Source organism: Amblyomma maculatum, chromosome 5, assembly GCF_055883805.1.
Source record: "Amblyomma maculatum isolate TAMU_Amacu chromosome 5, ASM5588380v1, whole genome shotgun sequence".
NCBI lineage: Eukaryota > Metazoa > Arthropoda > Arachnida > Ixodida > Ixodidae > Amblyomma > Amblyomma maculatum.
In genome coordinates, this window is record NC_139348.1 from 118,597,793 (window position 1) to 118,617,675 (window position 19,883).

General features: G+C 46.8%; 1 protein-coding gene across 1 annotated transcript in view; it reads left to right on the forward strand.

Annotated features, from left to right (window-relative positions):
• Positions 1-4,290: 4,290 nt before the first annotated feature.
• LOC146189325 (heparan sulfate glucosamine 3-O-sulfotransferase 3A1-like) overlaps positions 4,291-19,883 on the forward strand; it is a 65,599-nt gene continuing 50,006 nt past the window's right edge. The window contains exons 1-2 of the mRNA XM_084604175.1: positions 4,291-5,363; positions 9,246-10,304. Of these exons, the coding sequence (XP_084460301.1) occupies positions 9,352-10,304 (953 nt within the window). The 5' untranslated portion in view covers positions 4,291-5,363; positions 9,246-9,351. The remainder of the gene's footprint in view (positions 5,364-9,245; positions 10,305-19,883) is intronic.

The window sequence follows — 19,883 nt, forward strand, 5'->3', positions numbered from 1 at the left end:
CAGTTCTATTGCGTAGCGCAGAAAAGACGTTTTAAAGTTTCTGCCCTAAAGGTGTGATGTATTGTGTTTGTTTTTCCTTCATCTGTGTGCGCATGCGCTAGTGATAAGCTGTTTTTACGCAGCGAATAATTCCGTTAACGATGAGCGCTGTGTTCGCCCTATTTCTCTTCCTTCTTCATTTCTTTCGTCCTGTGCCTGAGTTGCCCCCCCCCCCCCCTCGCCCCCCCTTTTTGTTTTGTATAAATATATAATTACTTCATACGCATGGAAATGTGCCAAAACCATTAACTCCTTCTATGCTTCAAATACACACACAAAAAAAGAAGGCGTCTGTATTTGATGCGACGAAAGATTCTTCATGTGCAGTGCTCGAAAGTGAATTCAGTGGACTTTGAAATGAGTATCTTTAAAGTTGGATATTTCGAACGACACTGACCGTTGATAACAATTTGCAAATTTGAAAAAATGAGCTCATATATGGTGTTTATATATAATTGTTAATCTCGTAATATATACAGTATTGCCTTAAAACCAAAAATAACGAAGTTAATTAAGTAATATTAGTTAATCGTCTAATCATGGAATCCTATCACGTACGCGATGTTTGCCTAGCTGTAAAACCCTCGTACAGAGGCCTCATAGATTCACTCGTAGTTTTTGAAGTATGACTTTATAAACAGCTAAACAAGTTACCCTGTATGTTACACTTTTCTTTCCATGTTTAATTATTTTTATAGAGAGGTTATTCAACATTTATTTGTAATAGCACTAAGGACTTCGAAAAATGAATACTAAGGTCATTGAAATAACGTTCTACCAGAGCAAAAAATGTAGTATTATATTTCCTATAAACCAAACCAAATCACTGTTTCGCTGTTACGTCGGAAAGGCGCAGTACTTGCCACCACCACACTAAACATTTTTTCGGTGGAAAAAAAAAAGCTTTTTTTGTCATTTTTTTTTTCTTCATACAGACGCCCACGTTTTATTCTATTCTGCCTCAGGCATGCGATTTTTTATGGCCCCGCGTTCGTTTTTCACAAGATATTCAGACAGTCGAAAAGCGTGCCACAAAGGGCAGCCGCCATCTCAGCCGAGTCATTCTCCCGAGGCGATGGACAAATTAGGATGCGAAGAACGCGCTGGTAGTCCAAGAAAGAGAAATGGCCGACGAAAAGCTGGAGAGAGGTGTAGAAAAAAGGGAGAAAGGACGGCACACGATCACCATTGCGAGTGGCTCTTAAAAGGGCGTCAAAATTCGCTGCCTCCCCGAACAACGGCTCACAAAACTAGCTCACAGTGCGTACTGTTGACCACGCAAAGGACAAGCCGCCAAAACCACGACCCCTCCCTCTGCCATGCCCTGGTAGTCGAACTGCAGTGGAAAGTGGAAGTATCAAGAAGAAGGAAGGGATGCTAGAAAGGAAGAGACGACAGAAATTTACGATGCAGGTCGCAAACGCCATATCAGCATCTCCCAAAAGATTTACGCAGCACTCAGTCTTGGCTGTTCTCGAAGCCCGCGAGCAAAAGCGTTGATTTCAGAAACATTCCCTCTTTACTTCTTGCCACGTTAAAGTCCACGAAGGCTAAACACATGATTGTGTGTGAGGAAAAAAAAAAAAAAAAAAAAGTCCCGGAAGACAAAACCGAGATGACAAAAAGCAAGGTGCCAGGACTTTTGGCGAGGAAAAGGAGCTGTGAAGCCCAAACGATGTACGCACGGTAACCCCCACTCTTACTACCGTTGTCGGCAAATCCTCAAAGGCGGCAAGCAGTAGCAGACGACAAAGGCGCCGCCGCTGCGAGCAGACAACGGCTTTCCGCCGCTGCCCCCTCGCTGTCCCCTCCCTCAACAACCACGCGCGCGGGCGCCATCTTTACAACAGGAGTGCAACAACAATCCCAGGGTAGAGCTAGCACGGGAGGGGGAAATTAGAAGCGGCTGGTGAAAGAAATATGCACAAGAACCAAACAGAGCGCTCCCAAAGAAAACCGCAAAACTGTGCACCAGCCAGCGCAGCCGTTCTCCTCTGCTCCTTTGTGTTTGCGACCGCGCCTCCGCCCTCCATCTGAGCACGCACAGAGGAGGACGAGGAGGAGCCGGCGGCGGAGCCCCTACACATATTTTTTTTTTTTTCTCTCGATAATTAAGGAGGCCGATCCCAGATGGCGCTTTCTTCGCGGATGGTTCTTTCTTTTTCCTCTGCGGCCGTCGTCTGCTAGACGCTTATCAAGCAGACGACGCACGCGCTCGTGCCTCCAATAGTAAATAAACGTGGTATATGCTTCCAGTGCTTTGAGTTTGGCTTCGGAAAGCTTTGGGGATGCGGGGAGTGTCTTGAATACCGGGAACGTTAACAACACCGAAAAGCAGGCTTCCTAAAGCACGTACCGGCAAGAGCACGATAACGGCAGTCTTAGCCAGCGGCTTAGCCAGCGGCTGCCAGTCGGATGACCCTGAAATGAAGGCATTACATCATGCTGTGATAACACCAGCCAGCTGGGACCTACTTATATCCCAAACTAGGGAACAGTTGGCCCGGCCTCGGTGTTGTGGGCGTGAAGATAAGATTTCGTGTGAGAAGCCCGTCTGCTCTTCTCCGCTTCATCATTTGCGGGGCGGACAGTATGGGCCGGAGTTCGGGCAGGCATATCGCGAGCTTGTTGTGATGAGTGCGTACATAAATAGCCCGCAAGATATATATGTGCTTTCTACTCGAGTGGTGAGCCGCGCTGATATGAATGCGAAAACAGGTTGCTATGTGTGCTAGCCTCGCAACTGTTGTAGTTTGTGGCTGTGCGTAGAGGATAAAGTGAATGGGAGCAGTGTATCGTGATGGCCGGGCGAGGTCGAGTGGAAAGATAAACGCAATGTTGGCGGGTTGCCGCCTACTGCGCGGAGTTGTTTTAATGAGAGACCATCGTAAACAAGCCAGGGCATTAAAATTCCACATTAGCTCCTTGATATAGAAGTTTAAACGCAAAGAAACATACGCTACAAGTATCCGTCGTTATTGCACATTTACACCTTTTCCTGAAAGGTAATTCCTCTTTATATGTTCGTGTACACTTTTATCGAGCTTTATTGCGAGATTGAGGCTCAGACCAACGTATGCGCTATTATAAGAAGTGGCGCTTCCAATGGGGTATATCCCACTTTTAACCGTTCCCTTCTTGTTTTTCTTTTCTCATTAAAGGCGCCTCCGAACCATCAACAGCGATCGCTAAAACCTTCTTCTTTTTTTTTTTTTTTCAGTGAGCATATGGTTTGATTGTGAGAAGTTGATTTTTCCAATTAAACAAAAAGCATTACTTCTAGAACAACAACTACGACTACTTCTATCATCATCATCATCATCATCATCATCATCATCATCATCATCATCATCATCATCATCATCATCATCATCATCATCATCATCACCATCCAGGGGGAAGTGGTGCAGATTTATTTTTGATTTCCAGCTTAAAACATTTAAATAGCAAGGAGCGGTGAGCGTTCAACGGGAAACTATTTCTGACCTCGATGGTCAATCCCAAAGTTTGATACGAAACAGAACACTAGCGCGAATTAAGACAATCGTACAGGCCGCAACTTTTTATGAGGTCAAGTGCACCTTCTCATTTCTCTGGTGTACATCGAACCACCACAAAATGTTAAGACATATTGCATGTTTATGTTGTATATTAACTCACCAGGCAGTGCGGAGTTTTAAGTACGTGGTTTCCCAAGTTCCTGACATATCTTTCGAGCTGGTTTACAGGAGTTATCCAACGGTACGGAATTTTAATCACTTAAGCTGAAACAAAAATATGCACACTTTTCTTTTCATATTATTATTTTTTTTTTGTCAAACTACATCCTTATTAACTCGGAGACGGCACGAGCTACATGCCAGCAGACATTTTTTTTTTCTTTTTTTTTTTTTTTCGCTCGTACGCCACCGCTAGCCGCCTTTACAGTTCCTCAAAAGCGATACCTTGAATGACCTTTCATTTATAGTCTGTTCTTAATCCTGGAGGGCTATATGAGTCTGTGACGTAACGTTGTCGGCGCCGCTACGCTCTTTAAACGTGTTCACGACCGCGAGCAGACGCGTCACGACCACGGCCGCCTCGGTAGGCGCGCGCGGCCGACAGCAGTAGTATCGCCCCTTTGTAAAAGATGGCGCCACGTAGAAATCGGCGGCTCCACCCTCCTCCTTTCTCAAGCACTCCACGCGCGCCGACAACCCACGCGCCAACTTTCGAAAGCGAACCGGACTCGTAGCGACCGGTAGCAGACGGCATCCGCGGCCCACCGGAGCAGACGACGCGGTGGCATCAGTGGCGGTAGGACGGTCTGCTCGTCAACGCCAGAATTTGTGTGAACGCTGTTAATTTAAAACAAGTGCGCGTGCCTGTCTATCGTCAATGAGACCTGCTCATCGAATCTGCACCTGCAACGAAGCAATGCTGCATTCAGTGAAGAAACCTTAAAGGGCAGCGCGCGCGTTCAAACCTATCGAACATCAATGCCGAGAGCCTCGACGGGTACTGTTCCACGTTGACATCATTTTAAAGAGGATAACGACGTCATCGACAAGGTTTATTGGAGCACAGGATTTTCTACAGGCCTCGACACCTGGGGTCTTGGATGCAGTCGCAACATATGCGACTGCCTCTACAGTGCTGTCCTGGACACATTTGGACTTGTATTCACATCAGTATACCAATCGATCATCCGTGAGGCTTTCAGTTATAGACGCATGCGCCCGCTCGTACTGTAGCAATCGTGTAACATTCTGTAGCGGACTGTGACCGTACGGATCTTCTGCGTTTTCATTGCAAGGTCTGCACGGAGCCTGGGACGCTTTGAAACTGGCCGCGCTGAAACAAGTCTTACGGAGGAATACCTGCTTTACGGTGACAGTGGTCGACAAGAAACCGACCTCCAGGAGACGCGTTGAGATTGGCCCTGTTCCGGGTGAGGGGACGATCTGTCCGACATCGAGCTCCGCGGGCGGAAGGTCGTTCTCCGGGTTGTAAATAAGGACTCGCTCTGTTGGCGGACAGACAATCGTTCGTGCGGACCTGCACCTGGAGGAACCGAGACTATCGGACCGCGTAACTCTACCCCGTTTCCCTCTCATCTTTGTCTCTCGTGCTATCCGTTCGGCCGGGCGTGGAAAAGAGCGTAACTCAACTATACAGCGTAAAGCCGTGGATCGGCCTCTTTCGCAGTGGATATATTGCAGTGTGCCGTTATTGTCTTGTGCGTTCAGATGGCATACCGTTCAACAGACGGCGACGACACAGACAGCAGAGCAAAGCACGACCTGTCATGAGAACCATGCTAAAGTATCGATGTCGTTTTACAGGTAAGCGTGGGTTCCTGTCGATGTTATCTTTTGCTAATATATATATATATTAGCAAATATAGCAAATAGCGTCTTTTTATGCTCGTTTTGTGATGTCCAAAGAAGCCAGCCTTACGTCGTAAATATGATATGCACGCGCAGAAATCCCCAGCTTCCCGCTAAAATAGAGCATGGTGTACATGCAGATAATCACATTTTGTTCAGTTTCTAAAGTGTCGTTTGTCTGAAGGCAATTATGTCTGTTATCCAGCCAGCCCAGCCAGGTGAATACCATGCTTTAACTATACTGCTGAACGGCGTGATATTTCGCCGATAATAAAATTATTATTTTGATGCTCTTACGGCTGGTCTTGCAGGGAAGAAAGCACTCCAGGTGTTTCCCTCCACATCACGAACGTTAGAAAGCTTTCAGCAACAGAAGGTTGGCTGCGGCTTAGGGCGCAAACTATTACAACCCTTGGTTATTCGTGTCTGCGTCAGCCAATTCCCAGCCTTACAGTCCACATGACGCACAAAGGGAAGAGATCGCAACCTGGAATTTCAGCGCATTCAACAGTGAATTGCTCGCAGTGCACAAGCGTACGTCCTCGGCGTAATAAATAACTAAAGACAGAAAGGGAAAAAATACGGAAAGAAGGCTGCGCACGAAATTTAGGAGCATGCACCATCCCACCATACGGGAACTTAATTATCGGCTAACACCTCCCCCCCCCCTCCCTCCTTTTTTATTTTTTTTTTTTTAATTTACGTAAACTATCGTCAATTCCTTCTGTTTCCGGCTATCCCGGGCTGCGTGGGATGCATTCTTACAGGCACCTAGTAATATACGCCAGCGCGCCTATCTGTCTAAAACGTACCCTACAAGGTAGTCGAAATTTTGCTTTAATCCAAATAGCAGCCCCACGCTTGCGTATGTAATTAAAATTTGCTAATTTAATTAAATTAAGCATGAAGCCTGGTCATGTACCAGCGGCATCACTCACCCACAGATACACACTATTGCTCGTTTTCACATTTAAAAATGTCCGAGCCTTTGCTGGGATTCACCGATTGCGACAATTCACCCACACGCAAACCATCACCCAGTTACATCTGCCGAGGTCGGATATATACGCGAAAAGTGGTGCTCCCCGTTTGGCGAACACGAAGTCGTGGCTCTGAAGTTCTGTGCCCGCTAGAAAGACGCCATAAATATTCACAAAACTACTGTTAATTAATTGCCACCATTATCAGTCGGACTGTACCCACTGCTGAACACAGGGCTCTCTTTTTCCAAGCTGCTGTGTGAGTAACCGATCATCGGAAAGCAGCGGACTCAAAAACGAGCATAAAAATTGTTCGCGCTTTTAGGCTAATGGCTCTATACTGGTTACCACGAACAGGCACTGCCCATGATTAATATGAGCCACAATTTAATATTTTATCGTATGTTTTCACTTCTAAACTTCTGTCTGTGCACTGTAATGTGCCTTTCTGCACTTCTTTGCAGAAGACAGAGGGGTACAAATGTGTCAGGAAAATTAAAAAGAACACTAGAAGAAATAAATTGTAAATTTGGGCAAATTTCAAATGCTTTCATAATCATACTTCTGGGCATCAGTTTACCAGAGTTTCGGTAACAAAGCTTTGGTTACACCATTGCTGTGTACGCCAAATCCATTAGTACCACGGCCAAAGTATTAGGCAAGAATAAGGCCCTGAATACATAGAAAACAGAAATTGATCACAGCCGCGCGGAACGTTAAGCTTAATATGTTCCAAAGGCCATCGCTTCACCAGCTCACCTTTATTCGGATATCAGGCTACAGGAACATTTGTGAAGTTCCAGCATTGACCACTGCAGGAGCCATTTAAATAAATGTCAACATGCAACGGGGAAAATATACTAGGATACAACTTAAAAAGAAAACAGCAGCTGCTAACTATGGGCCAAGGTACGCGACGTCTCTGTTATATTCCACTGAATAGTAAACAAAGTTAGTTCCTAAAATATGACTACACCAGAGAAGTAAGAGACATCGGAATTTTTGAGCTCGTAATAGGCTTTGATGCTTAGCTTTTTATTTAGGTAACTAGAAAAGCTTTAACAGAAAATTATTACCTGTAGCGGAGGAATTGTATGCGGTTACTGCAGACTTGAGTTGTAAGTAAATAATGTTAGCACCTGACCCGTGTTTCTGAAGTTGTAGTCTACCTGATATTGCTCTGTTTCTGTATCAATTGTCCACTTTTTGCTTTCCACACAAATAGACGCTTTTCAGAGTCATCTCTTCTACATCTCCCTGAAGTCGCTGCACTAATAAGGATCATTACATAGGTTCGTCAGGGCGCTCGTCGTAAGGTTATACAATCCTTAGACATACTAATACGGCTTCCGGAGCAATGGCCAGGCCCTGTCTGCACAAGAAGCCCCTCAGCGGGTTACGACATTGGCTGCGCGACCTTTTGCATTGTCATCACGCGTGTGAGGACACGCGCTTCTGAATTCACCTGACGTTGTATTCAGCGTCTAAAAGGAGCTGACATATATATCCCGTTTTGCCTATACCTCGTACAACAGTCATCGGCAGAAGTTAGAGATCAAGTATTGTAGCAGTCTTATACCGTCAGCAGCAGGGCTGTATAGTGCTTCTAGTAGTGCCAGTAGTAGTAGTGGTTGTTGTTGTGGTATTTATTGCCAGTGGTGGTTAGTGTAGCAGTGCCGGGGTAGAAGTTGTAACTGCGCATCACTCGTAGTAGTATATAGAGTGACAATGTAGCTTTGGTATAGAAATAGTGATTTTTTTTTTGTTTTTTTTTTTTTTTGTTTTTTGCAGCTTCGGCAGATTTTTGGGTGTCTGTTAAATACGGGCGGGCGGGCGGTGGGGCCTCTCAGCGTCGGAAAAATGGCCTTCCACATATTCGCTCATCATATCCTCGCTTAAGGCAAACGAGAGTTGCCTACCCCCCCCCCCCCCCCCCCCCCCACACACACACACACACTATCCGATTGCTCTCTAAATCCTCCTCTGGAGTTTAGTAGCGGCTCAGCAATGACAGTAGTAGTAGCAGCAGTTGTGCATAAAATATGTGACCAACAGTACAAGGATATATCGGCAGTGGTAGCAGTACTAATAAGAGCATTAGTGGTCACAGTGGCAGGAGCATAGTATTAGGAGCAGTAATAGTACCGGTAATAGCAGTGAGCCGCATGATCCAGATATCCAGGAGATAAATAATGGATTTTGCGTATTACTCTAACAAACAGTTTGAACGTCACGGCTTCCTATAGGTTTGTGACTTTTCGGTCATTTATTACGCTTGCTGCGTATGCTTCTGGTCATTTTCATTAGATTAATTGAGACAGTGCTGGTTCATTCTGAATGCCAACTGCCGGAGTGGATCTGTGCGCACGAAAATAAAAGGTTCCGCGCCTTTTTTATTGAGGCGAAATTAAAAATAAACGCCGTTGCCATGTGAAAGGAAGCAACGATGCTTCCTTCTTCTTCCCTTAATACCCTCTCCCACAATATATGTTTGAAGTGTATCACCAAGATGAACTGCGTTTCATTGCGCCTTTATATTCCTATACTCCCCGTTTTATTCAAAATAGTCTCGGCTACTAAAGCACCTTTCCCACATGCCCTCCATTCTGCGAGAAACGAAACCTTACTTGGGCTCATGAAGACACCTTAAAGTTCACCATGGCATAGCTTATCATAGAGCGATAAGAGGCGAAATAGAAACATCCTGCCGGTCGAAGGTTTCTCCTCAGGGAATGGCCCCACACAATGAGAGAAAAATAATTTTGTCGATAAAGTCTTTCTCCTGCGAATTCGTTCAGCGCAGATAATGTCATTCGCCAAACTAAATGCCTTTAATTTCGTGCTTGTTCTGTTTCAGGTGCCGCGCACCCGCACCAGGCGTGTTCAGCCATCGTCTACGCAGTTGACCGTCGGTGACATCATCGTGAAAGTTGCTGCTGCGATGACCCAATGGCACAGCCGCGATGAGCCCCGCCTACAAGAATACGTCGGTGAGGCGCCTGGTCGCTTATACGGCCGCCCTCTGCATCCTCATTGGCTATGCATTTTTCGCGCCAGACACGATGCCGACGTTGGCATCCTCGAAGAGCGTGACCACGCCACGCGAAATCTTCGCCAACCTACAAGAAGCAAGGAGAAGGAACAGCCAAGTTTCATCAGCAGCCGGACCAGAAGGTGACGTCACCGGAATCGCCTTCCTGTCCTGGAAGGCCGACAATGGAGGTCGCGAAGAACGTCGTGATATTCACGTCGCTGAGAAGCCCAGAGGTGGAGCTGGAAGGCCAGAGTACCCTGGAGAGCAATCCACAGACTCTGAGAGAGTTCTTCGACGGCGGAGTGTCTTCGACAAGAGACGTGCTGATGTCAGACTCACGCAGGCGTTTAAGGCGACACCGTCGCCAACGCTGCAAACGACCCACGCTTCATCACCGATGAATGATAGCAGTGATGATAAAAATCATGGTACTAGTGATGACGGTGGTAAAGAGGACCCGGTGAACGTAAGCCATTCGTCAATTCCCTTCTCTGTCACAGTTGACGACAGCGAGTCATTCAACGATGTGCTGACAGGCGAAACGGCGTCCCCCGAAGCTCAGCAAGCGAGGTTTTATGGTCAGGAAGAGCTGAACGGTGATTATGCGTTGTCGCCAGTGGGCAAAGACATCTTGGACGATGCCCAAAATTTCGGTTCCGGGGCTGAGATTGACAATGCGGTGTATTCAGTGCGACGTGTTGTGCTTGACTCGCGAGCGGTGCGGGCCGAGCGGCGGCTTCCGCAGGCCATCATCATCGGCGTCAAGAAAGGCGGCACCAGGGCTGTCCTGGAGTACCTCAGGCTGCACCCGCAGGTACGGGCCGCGGGGCCTGAGCCGCATTTCTTCGACAAGCACTACCACCGAGGATTCGGGTGGTACCGGTGAGTGTGCATGTCTCTTTTCTGCCTCTTTGCGTCATCGGTGGCATATATTTGCTCTTAAAATCGGAGAATACTCCGGGATCGTGATGGCGGTGCCACACAGTTGTGTACCTTCTCTTCAATGAAAGCTATACCCAGCTCACGAACCATTCATGACACCATCCACTCATGTCAGTCCATGACACTGGCACGCTGTCATTTGATGAGGGCGAGCTGTATTACCCTTGCACTGAGGGTGAGCATAAAACCGGTGGTTGCATGCATGCAGTTGTCCCACAACCACTGAGTGGTCGTAACAAAAAAACCGACTGGGAAAAAAATCGAAACAATAAGGAACATTTCATTTGGAACTTTTGGAACTTGGTTTCGCATCTAGTGTTCGCAAAAGAATAAGGCCTTCGGTGATATTTTCTATACATTTGAAAGAAAACGATTCAAAGAGAACATCTACAAACTCATTTCAGCATATTCCGAACCTTGCGTCACCGCCATAAGTATGACGTCATCGTAACGGGGAATGTATGGCGGAATGGCTGCTCACAGTACTCTCTTCGTACCATGTATCGCTGGCAGACCGTTGATGATGATTACGCCCGGCCAACAGAATGTCAGAACGCTTGCACATGAACGACCCACGGATAAGATCAGCACAATATATACTTTATATGTTATTTGGACGTATAGGTGGAAACTAACTTTTCTTACTCTAATAACGCCTCCTCATTTGCTAGAATTGTACGCAGAGGCGGCATCGCAAAGGTGTACCCATCGTGTTGATCAATAGCATGGGCTTCTCAACAAACAAGTTTTATAATATTGTCGGCTCTTCAAAAAACAAACGCAAGCCGCAGTGCGTCTGCTGTACGGGCCTCCACCTGAGTCGGCGGCTCTAGAGGAATGATCCAATTTGAGAACACGTTTCGCTAGCGGGGAACAGGACGCAATCGCACCACTCATACGATGATACCCGTCACCGCGCCAACATCAGTGTACCGTTTCCCCTTCGTGAATTCCGACTCTCGCATCACGACGCTTGGTACAAGGGTGCCCTTTGTCCCTGAATATCGCGATAAGTTATAAGGAAAAACTCGGCCAACGCGGCCTACACTGCAACAGAGAGCGGAGACTCGGAGGAACGCGATTCAAGTCTGGCCGCGAGCGGCTGCACGGTCCAGAAATGAAGAGAACATTCCTGCCATTGGGGCGGAGGCGTGAGCAGATGCTTCCTCGAAGAACGACTTCTCTTGCACCGAACTTACTCACGCGCCTCGCTTTCGGTGACCACGCCCCCTTGGTCAGCAGTCACCGCCTTTCGCCACGCCGTGTACAACAGTGCCAACGAGGCACAAACACGTGTACAGACAGGCGCAAACACACTGTCAATGCGAGCAGCGCGGCTATTAACGGACCCCCTTTCACTGCCGCCGCCCACCAACAAGAGGAGACCGCGAGCGGTGAGCGAAAAGAACATGCCACGAATGCGCGCGCCCGCAAGACGGAGTCGATGTAGAGTGCGTCTCTAATTTTGGGTACGCTCTGTTTCTGCGGCACCCTGGTTCATCCAGCGGAGGCCGGAGCACGGTCGTAAAATCTGTCCTTTTTTTTTTTGCGAGTTCTTTTCTCCGTTTGCGATGTTCCGAATGCTGTAGAAAGGTTGAACTTGTGTAGAAAAACAAACCGCCGTCAGAGCTTCGCGAATGAATGGAGGCTTGGTCTGGACCAAGAAATAAACCGCCGTTCTTCGAACAGCTAGCCCATGGAGTGCGTCCAGGTTTCACGTGGGATGCCCGACAGCCTGTGTCCCCCCGCTCTATACATACTCAAATAATAATGTCGAGTCCAAGCACAAATTCCATGAAGTCCTGTAGTGAACCGTTTTGTTGCCCCTACGCACATATATACTCGTGCGTGTAGATTTACAATTACTCAGGTGAATGCATTTTCATCCTTTTCTTCCCATTTTTCCTGCTTCTTAAACTTTGCATGCTCCGCTTTTTTTAATTTTTTTTTTCTCTCGGGAGTGAAAACATTCCTGTTTTGACTCCCTGAGGAAAGCAATGACTGTTTCCATTCTTCAGAATGAGGGTTCTCGCATTACGCGTTTTGCACAATTATGCGCTGGCCTTCCTCCTTAATTGATTAGTTTTCGAACATGGAGAAATTTTTGCTCTTTTCGTTTAGAAGGTTTTGCTCAATCCTAACGGACTGACCAGAACAAGTTTCCGCAGCGAAGCGCCTTCTGTCAGACGCAAATGCAGACGGGATCTTGCGAGAGTCTCTCATCACCTCCTCCTGTGTTGGTCAACAATGGTCAATCAATCAATCAATCAGTCAATCAATCAATGAGTTTACTTTCTCATACTATGTACAGCGAAAAAGGGTGGCAGGAGAAAAAGCTGTTTTTATTGCAGCCTGACTGAGCTCCAGTCGCCCAGCAACATTGACGAACGATGCACTAGTTATGTTTATACATAATTTGACTACATTAATTATACATAATACACTTATACATAATACAGCAAAATGAGCATGTAAAATACATAAGTGAAAAGGTGTACATGATCAAAGAGAAATGAACATGCATAATACATAAGTAAAAAGGTGTACTTACATGATCAAAGACTCCAATTACTAGTACACACATAGTATATTATACACCAATACATTATATACGGGGGCAGTAAACGACACTATATAAACAGGTCAGCAGTACCCTTTTGCGACAGTTGTGCGATATCAGCCTGAAGCGCATGGTTTAACATATTGATAGGGCTTTTAATATGCACATGTCCCTTCTCCATGTTGGGGACGATATTGAATACGTAATAGTGCAAATCCTAGTGGGTGTACGCGCTGTCCCTCGCTCTTCATAAGCTGCACCAATGCTCAGCTTTGTTCCATCGAAGTGAACCATGAACCGTGCGCGCGCATAGATCCTGTTCGAAGAAAAATATTTTAAAGTATCGCTCATTCCTTCGTTCCGTGCCCTTTATCTTTGTCTCTGTGTGACGCGTATGCGCATTTCCTTTCTCGCACTCCTCTTGCGATATCAAACTCTCAAAGCCCCGCCGGGGTGGCGCAGTGGTTACGGCGCTGGCATCGAATCCCGGCCTCGACGGCCGCATTTCGATCGAGGTGAAAAGCAAGGCGCCCGTGTGCTGTGCGATGTCAGTGCACGTTAAAGAGCCCCAGGGAGTCGAAATTTCCGGAGTCCTTCATTACGGCGTCTCTCATAGCCTGAGTCGCCCTGGGACGTTAAACCGCACAAGACAAACAAAACGAACTCTCAAAGTCAGAAAGAACAGGTTATGGAAGGAAGCGTCCAAGCCATCTCCGCGCTTACTCTTTATGCCTAGGTGGCATAGATCTGGGCTCCATTAGGTGATGAAACTGGTCTGCTTGCGTAATTGTGCAACTCCCTCGCAGTTCAGATCACCTGTGCGCCGCCTACGTACGCAGCAGCCAAGGCGTGGAGAGCAGGGCTATTACACGATCACGAGAAGAAGAATGTCAGGCACTGAAATCAAACAAATGAAGAGTAATATTCACTTGAAGGCAGGTGCCTGTCGATGAGGCCGTCTAAAGTTTCGCAGTAATTTATCCTCCTTAAGAGCGGCCGAAGTCGAAGGGCCAATCGAAGCTCGAAGCGATCCGATCCAGTCATTTGATCTCGCCGCCGGGGATTAAAACTGCCTGGGGAGCACCCAAATATGACGGGAAGCCAGACACAGAGGCGCGTTGTGAAAAGCAGTAACGCTTACAAAAGAGAGAGAGAAAAAAACATAAAGCGAGAAAGAGCACCGCGGGCCGGGCGTGAAAACAGGCGTGAAAGTGATGAGCCGCCAATGGCAGCTTCATGCGAGGCCGGGAACACGAGAGAGCTCGAAAGCGTTCGAGGGAGTCACGTAAATGAGCGAGCAAACAACAGGGCAGCATTAACAAAAGCAACAGTAGCACTAACAACAACACGTAAGCTCACATGAAGTACGCAGTGATACCTGGCGTGAAAAAAAAAAAAAAGCAATTCAGTGGAACTGGAATGCCTGTGTAGAACCCATGGGAAGGGGAACTGAGGCTAGTCTATTAGCTGTCACGCAGGAATTAAAGCTGGCGCTCGCGGTGTCGATAATTTTATAATGCACCCGACCTGAGGGCGTCTGGCCACTAAACAGGCCCCGCGGCGAGTGCTAAGAGGAGACGCCCCCTCCTTTTTCTTTTTTGCCGCCTTTGGAGGGATGCCGGACCAATTAATCTCGGTCGTGACCTTCGTGCGCAAGGTCGGATATCGCTTCCAGGAGACACGTTCATCTAGGATCCCGTGTCTAAATAAAGAATGCATGTACTGATTACGTGCACTTCTTGAAGCGCAGTTTAAAGCGAGCCGATCTTAGTTTCGTTTCCCTAGCCTAGCCGCAAATGCATGCACCAGAGTACGATGCCGGAAACAGAACACTGTCAGGAGTTCTGGCTCCACACTTTGATGACCACTTCTTTAAATTTGTACCGCCGGCGTGTCTTGCGTTAGCCCGATCGCCTGTGGAAAAGCTTGTGCTCTTTTCCGTTTTTAAAAATTTATCGCGAAACTATCAGAAATTTGGCGAGAAAGTTACGCTTGCTTGCTACATTTCTCACAACTGTGGAATGTATAAAAGAAGAAACTACAGGATAGCAGGTCCACTCCGCCGTCCTAGCTGCGTCACGCTCAAATCATTTAATCATTGGCGAGGTGATTCCGAACTATATGTATGATCTGTACAGGAATTGAGAAATCCATGCACGTTGTGAATGAAGTCTAATATATGAGACGTATATGCTGCGGACTTGACACTTGAGCAGTGTGCTGCTATAAATTAAACGACTTTCACCGTACGACTTTCTCTTTTACGATGGTGAAAGCTTGTTGAATGCTAAGGAGTTGTGATTTACAATCAATCCACTACACCGTGGCGGGGCAGAACATTTTTACGAGGGGAGTGATTCGTGCAGAAGCAGACGCGGAATGAGTCCTGTTGACGCTTGAAGGAGATGTGAAAAGTCGGACTTGCAAGCCCGTATTGCTGACTACTTAGAAACTGGTCTTGAATGCTTGATCGTCTCGCTGGATCCAGCGTCACCTGCCCAAAAGACGCCGGAGAGCGTTGCTGCATCTACGGTTAGAAAAAAAAAAAAAGAAAAAAAAAAGAAAAATACAGTTCGTGGGATGTGCTCAACTATAGACCCCAAATTAGTACGTTTCGTAGTTTATCAGGTTGTTTGTAGCAGATATCTTCACGTGCGTGCAATAATTCGTCAGGTTTTTTTTTTTTTTTTTTTTGCTGTTGTTGTTCAAGTTAGTTGCGGCACTATAGCTTTAAAAATAAGTCCGCTACCGCGCCGACCTCGACAGTCAGCTGGAAACAGAGCATGTTTCAGACTTTACCGTTGGTTTCGTAGTCGGTGATTTAGTCCGGGGTCCTCTAAATGCGCGAATAAATATATAAGTGTTCAGAACTAGGTATCACCGTTAACCCAGGAGAGGCATTGGTGACGCATCGGGCGAGCCGAATGAGATACATTGGCATCAAGCTGGAACTCAGCTTTCACCGTCACTTACTTTTTTTTTTTTTTTGTAATTGTGTAAGCTCCTATTTCTTTAGCGGTTGCACCGCAATGGCGCTGAACTCCGACCCTCGGGAATGCTCCGGTCACGATCCGCTCCCTGGCGGAGCAAAAGCTCTTAATCGTTCACGAAAGAGGAGCCTATCGTGGATTTCGCGCACGCGTTTCGGGCGAGTAAAAGGAAACACAAAGCACTCCGAGGTGTCGGTTCTCGCCTAAAATAATGGTTTTCTGAACGCGAGTTATCACGTTTCTTCGCTGGCCAGCAATCTGGGCACCACCTCCCAGGGTGCTGTCGCCTCGAGACAGTTTCTTTGTTTCTTTTTTTTCGCTCTCCCCACTAAGAATTTTTGATCTCATGGGCGTGTTTCAGCTCCACGCTAAAGAAGCACACTGAGGCGAGGAGGTGATGGGCGATGATCAGCGATGGTATCAGCGCGAGAGAAACAAAAACAAAGCAGTCTTTCCGACGACTTAGTAAGCGAAGTTATTAACTTTGTAGTTCGCGTTATCAAACTTTTATGTGTTGTGCAATGCTAATTATGATATGCGCAGCAAAAGCCTCTGCGGGACAGCGGTTACTCTCGGCGATATCCTTTAGTTCTTGTTGTGTCCCTAATGCAGCCAGCTTTATTCGCGCCTTAAAATTGGTTTTCCTATATTTAGAGTTTTGTCATAAGCTTGGGAAAACTGCTGCATTCAGTAAGTGACACTATGATGCAAAAACGATGCTTTGAGTTGATATTTTCGATCGATATTTTTAATCCTTACACCTATGTTTAAAGAAAGTCCTTTAATTGGTATATCCTTATAAAACTAGGACAGCAGAAAAAACTGTTTAGTAAGGGCCATGAGGTTCTCGCCCGCATCAGGCAGTTCCTCTGGCCTATAACTGTTTGCACTTTTAAAAATCTCCATTACTGTTCACTGGGACACCCGGTAATTGTTGTTAGCCGTATGGTTAGGAAGTTTTCAGAGGTCAAGTAGATGCAGCTAGCACAGGACCGGGTTAATTGGAGCAATATGCGAGAGGCTTTCGCCCTTCAGGATACTTCAGGTGTAGCCTGGCTGATGATGATGAGGATGTTAGCCGTACGACTGAGCAGTGGAAGAATTCGATATCATTTTCCCATGTCGCACGGCTGTCAGAAAAACCACTGCGTGCCTATAGTTCACAGTTTCGGAAGCTCTCCGATAGAGTCAGCATCGGTCTCAGCTGACTGCGCCTCTGGCACCCTTGCGGAGACTGTTTTCATAACTGGTTTCACCTTACACCCAGTACCGATGGGAAGCCACCGCCATCATGGCACGTAGGTCACAAACCGGGCATGGCGTGCTGCCCCCGTGGAGGCCGCCTCCAAACGGGCCCCCCGCTGTTCTAGGCTAATTGCTGGCTCGACTTCAGAACGCACCACTCACCGCGCAGGCGCTAGCGGGGTGCATCTGCCAATTACGGCGGGAAAACTGAGAAGGCGGAATTAACTCCGCAGTTCGCCATCTCTCCCCATCAGCCTCCGTGTGTTTGGGAACCCAGTAAAAAGCGCCAGCGGCGAAGCCCTCTCGTTGGCTTCTCGAACCAAACACCGGATAGCACGGGCGGTGAGTTGTGACGGCGGGGCAGCTTTGAAATTAGACACCGGGGTGCGCCTGCGTCGCATCGTTCCGAAAGCGTTCGTTTCGATGCGTCTGTTATGACCCGCGGAGATGAACTTTTGACCTCCCCGTGATCATCCTCTTCCTGAAATAAAAAAAGAAAGACTAACAATTATAAGTTTCGGTCCTAATGTGAGGTCAAACGCATTGAGCCCTGACTGCAATTTGCAGACACGAATCTGTCACACCTCCCGGACCCCGCGTTTTCTGCAGGGCGCGATATTCGACTATACTGCTTTGCCTTCGTGTAATCAATTGATCATTCCTCACGTTGCAATGAGCCTGCAGTGCGGGTTAGTACTCGAGTATATGGTATAGGGACGTATCACTTACACCTAATGGTTTCGGGTGAAAAAGGGTAATACGTAGCGTTATTTGACGGCCCCTCGTGCGGTAACATGTGTGCCGAGCCACGTTCAGCTGCATAATCTTATTGGGAAGCTACTCTACTTCGATCAGTGTCCTACATTTTGCGGATTGAGAAGGCCAAGTACAGACACAAAAACTGACGAAAGTATATATCATCATCATCATCAGCCTGACTATACCCACTGCAGGGCGAAGGCCTCTCCCATATTTCTCCACTTAACCCGGTTCGCTAGCTGCATCCACTTGACCCCTGCGAACGTCTTAACCTCATCCGCCCACCTAACTTTCTGCCGCCCCCTGATATACGCTTTTTTTCCCTTGGAATCCAGTTTGTTACCCTAAGCGACCATCGGTTATCCTCTCTTCGCACTACATGTCCCGCCCATGCCCATTTCTTCTTCTTAATTTCCACTAGAATGTCGGTAACTTGAGTTATTTATCCGAAAGTATATATGCCTTTCCAAATCACCCGGAAGTTATCAACCTCCACGCATTCCTGCAGAACCCGTCAAAAGGCACACTATCGCCCACAATCTGTTTCATTACGTGGGAAGTGCTTCTTTTTAATATCTTCGCAGGGTAGTGAGAAATTGAGATCTCGTAGCTGCTTGAAATCTCAATCTGAATAACTGGCCAAAAGAAATCATTACCTCGTGGTTCTCAGTGGTGATGCTGTGATTGGCAGCGTGGCACTTTCGAAGCTCCCCAGATCTTAGTTTAAAGTCTCGATAGGTGGTTAAAAGAAAGTTGGATCAAGTCCCAGTGGCTGTTACAGCGTCCTGATTAAAAAAAGAAAAACGCAAAACGTACGGGGGCTCGGCACTAAAGGCGACTTAGGTGCTGTGAAGATGAAAGAGTTCATTACTTTTCAATCCACCCACAAACCTAATTCAATTCACTCTTATTCCACCGCAATCCATTATATATCTACTTAATCCTCACTACTGCAACTCTAACCAATAAAATCCATTTTTATCTACTACTACAATCCACCAGGTTCCACCCTTAATACACTGCGATTTACCTTATTCAGCCCTCAGTCACCGCACTATACCGTAATTTATTTTAATTCAGCTTGATTGAACGAAATGTAAAGTTAATCATATGTAATCCGTAATCTGATCTTACTCCAACATTATCCGCCATTACTCTTTCAAATTTTCCTTTTGAATTTGGCGCCAGTTGCTGATTGGTCTCTAGGCCGATAACGTTACAGTACTGCTTGATCAACCTTACGTTTTCAGGAGCACGTTTTATGCGACAACAATGACGACAGGTTTCTTTGCTAATGGGGAATATAAGGCAATCGCTTTAAGAAATCACGAGGTGGTAACCACTATATAACCTGAGATTCGGTGACGACAGGTGAGCTTTCATTTTCCGACATATCGATGTAAAGAATTTGAAGGTGTTGTGCATGACCGAGAAGATGTAATGTTTCTCTCTCTCTCTCTCTCTCTTTTGTAATCTCTATAATAGACAATAAGCTGCCTCTTAATAGCTGAACAAAAACTGTCATTCGAGGGCAGCAGGGGGGTGAGGAAATTAGGTCACGCAACACATAGATTAGTGGCTGGGCTCTGCAGGTTGTCTTTATTCGCAAGAACAAATAACGTGAGAGGGTGACGAACGAGAGAAATGGAGATCAAGGAACAAATAAGGTAGTTAACTGACCTGCTTGCCCCTCTCGCCACCCGCATTACGTCGTTGTAAAATAAACTTTCTTCTCTCTCTAAGGCACCTAATGCCGATGTGTTCTTTCACTCCCGCCTTCTTCCCTCACGCGAGGTAGAGGTGTCCACAGCGGAGTGAGGTAGCTCTGGTTGTTGTCAAAAAGGTCGTCTTATTTCACACAACCTTCATTTCTTCTAGTCAGCGGTTGTGTTATGTTTCAACTTTGGCAAAATAAATTTTTCAACCTACAGTCCGCGATGGGAGGGGAATTATTCCTACAGCAAG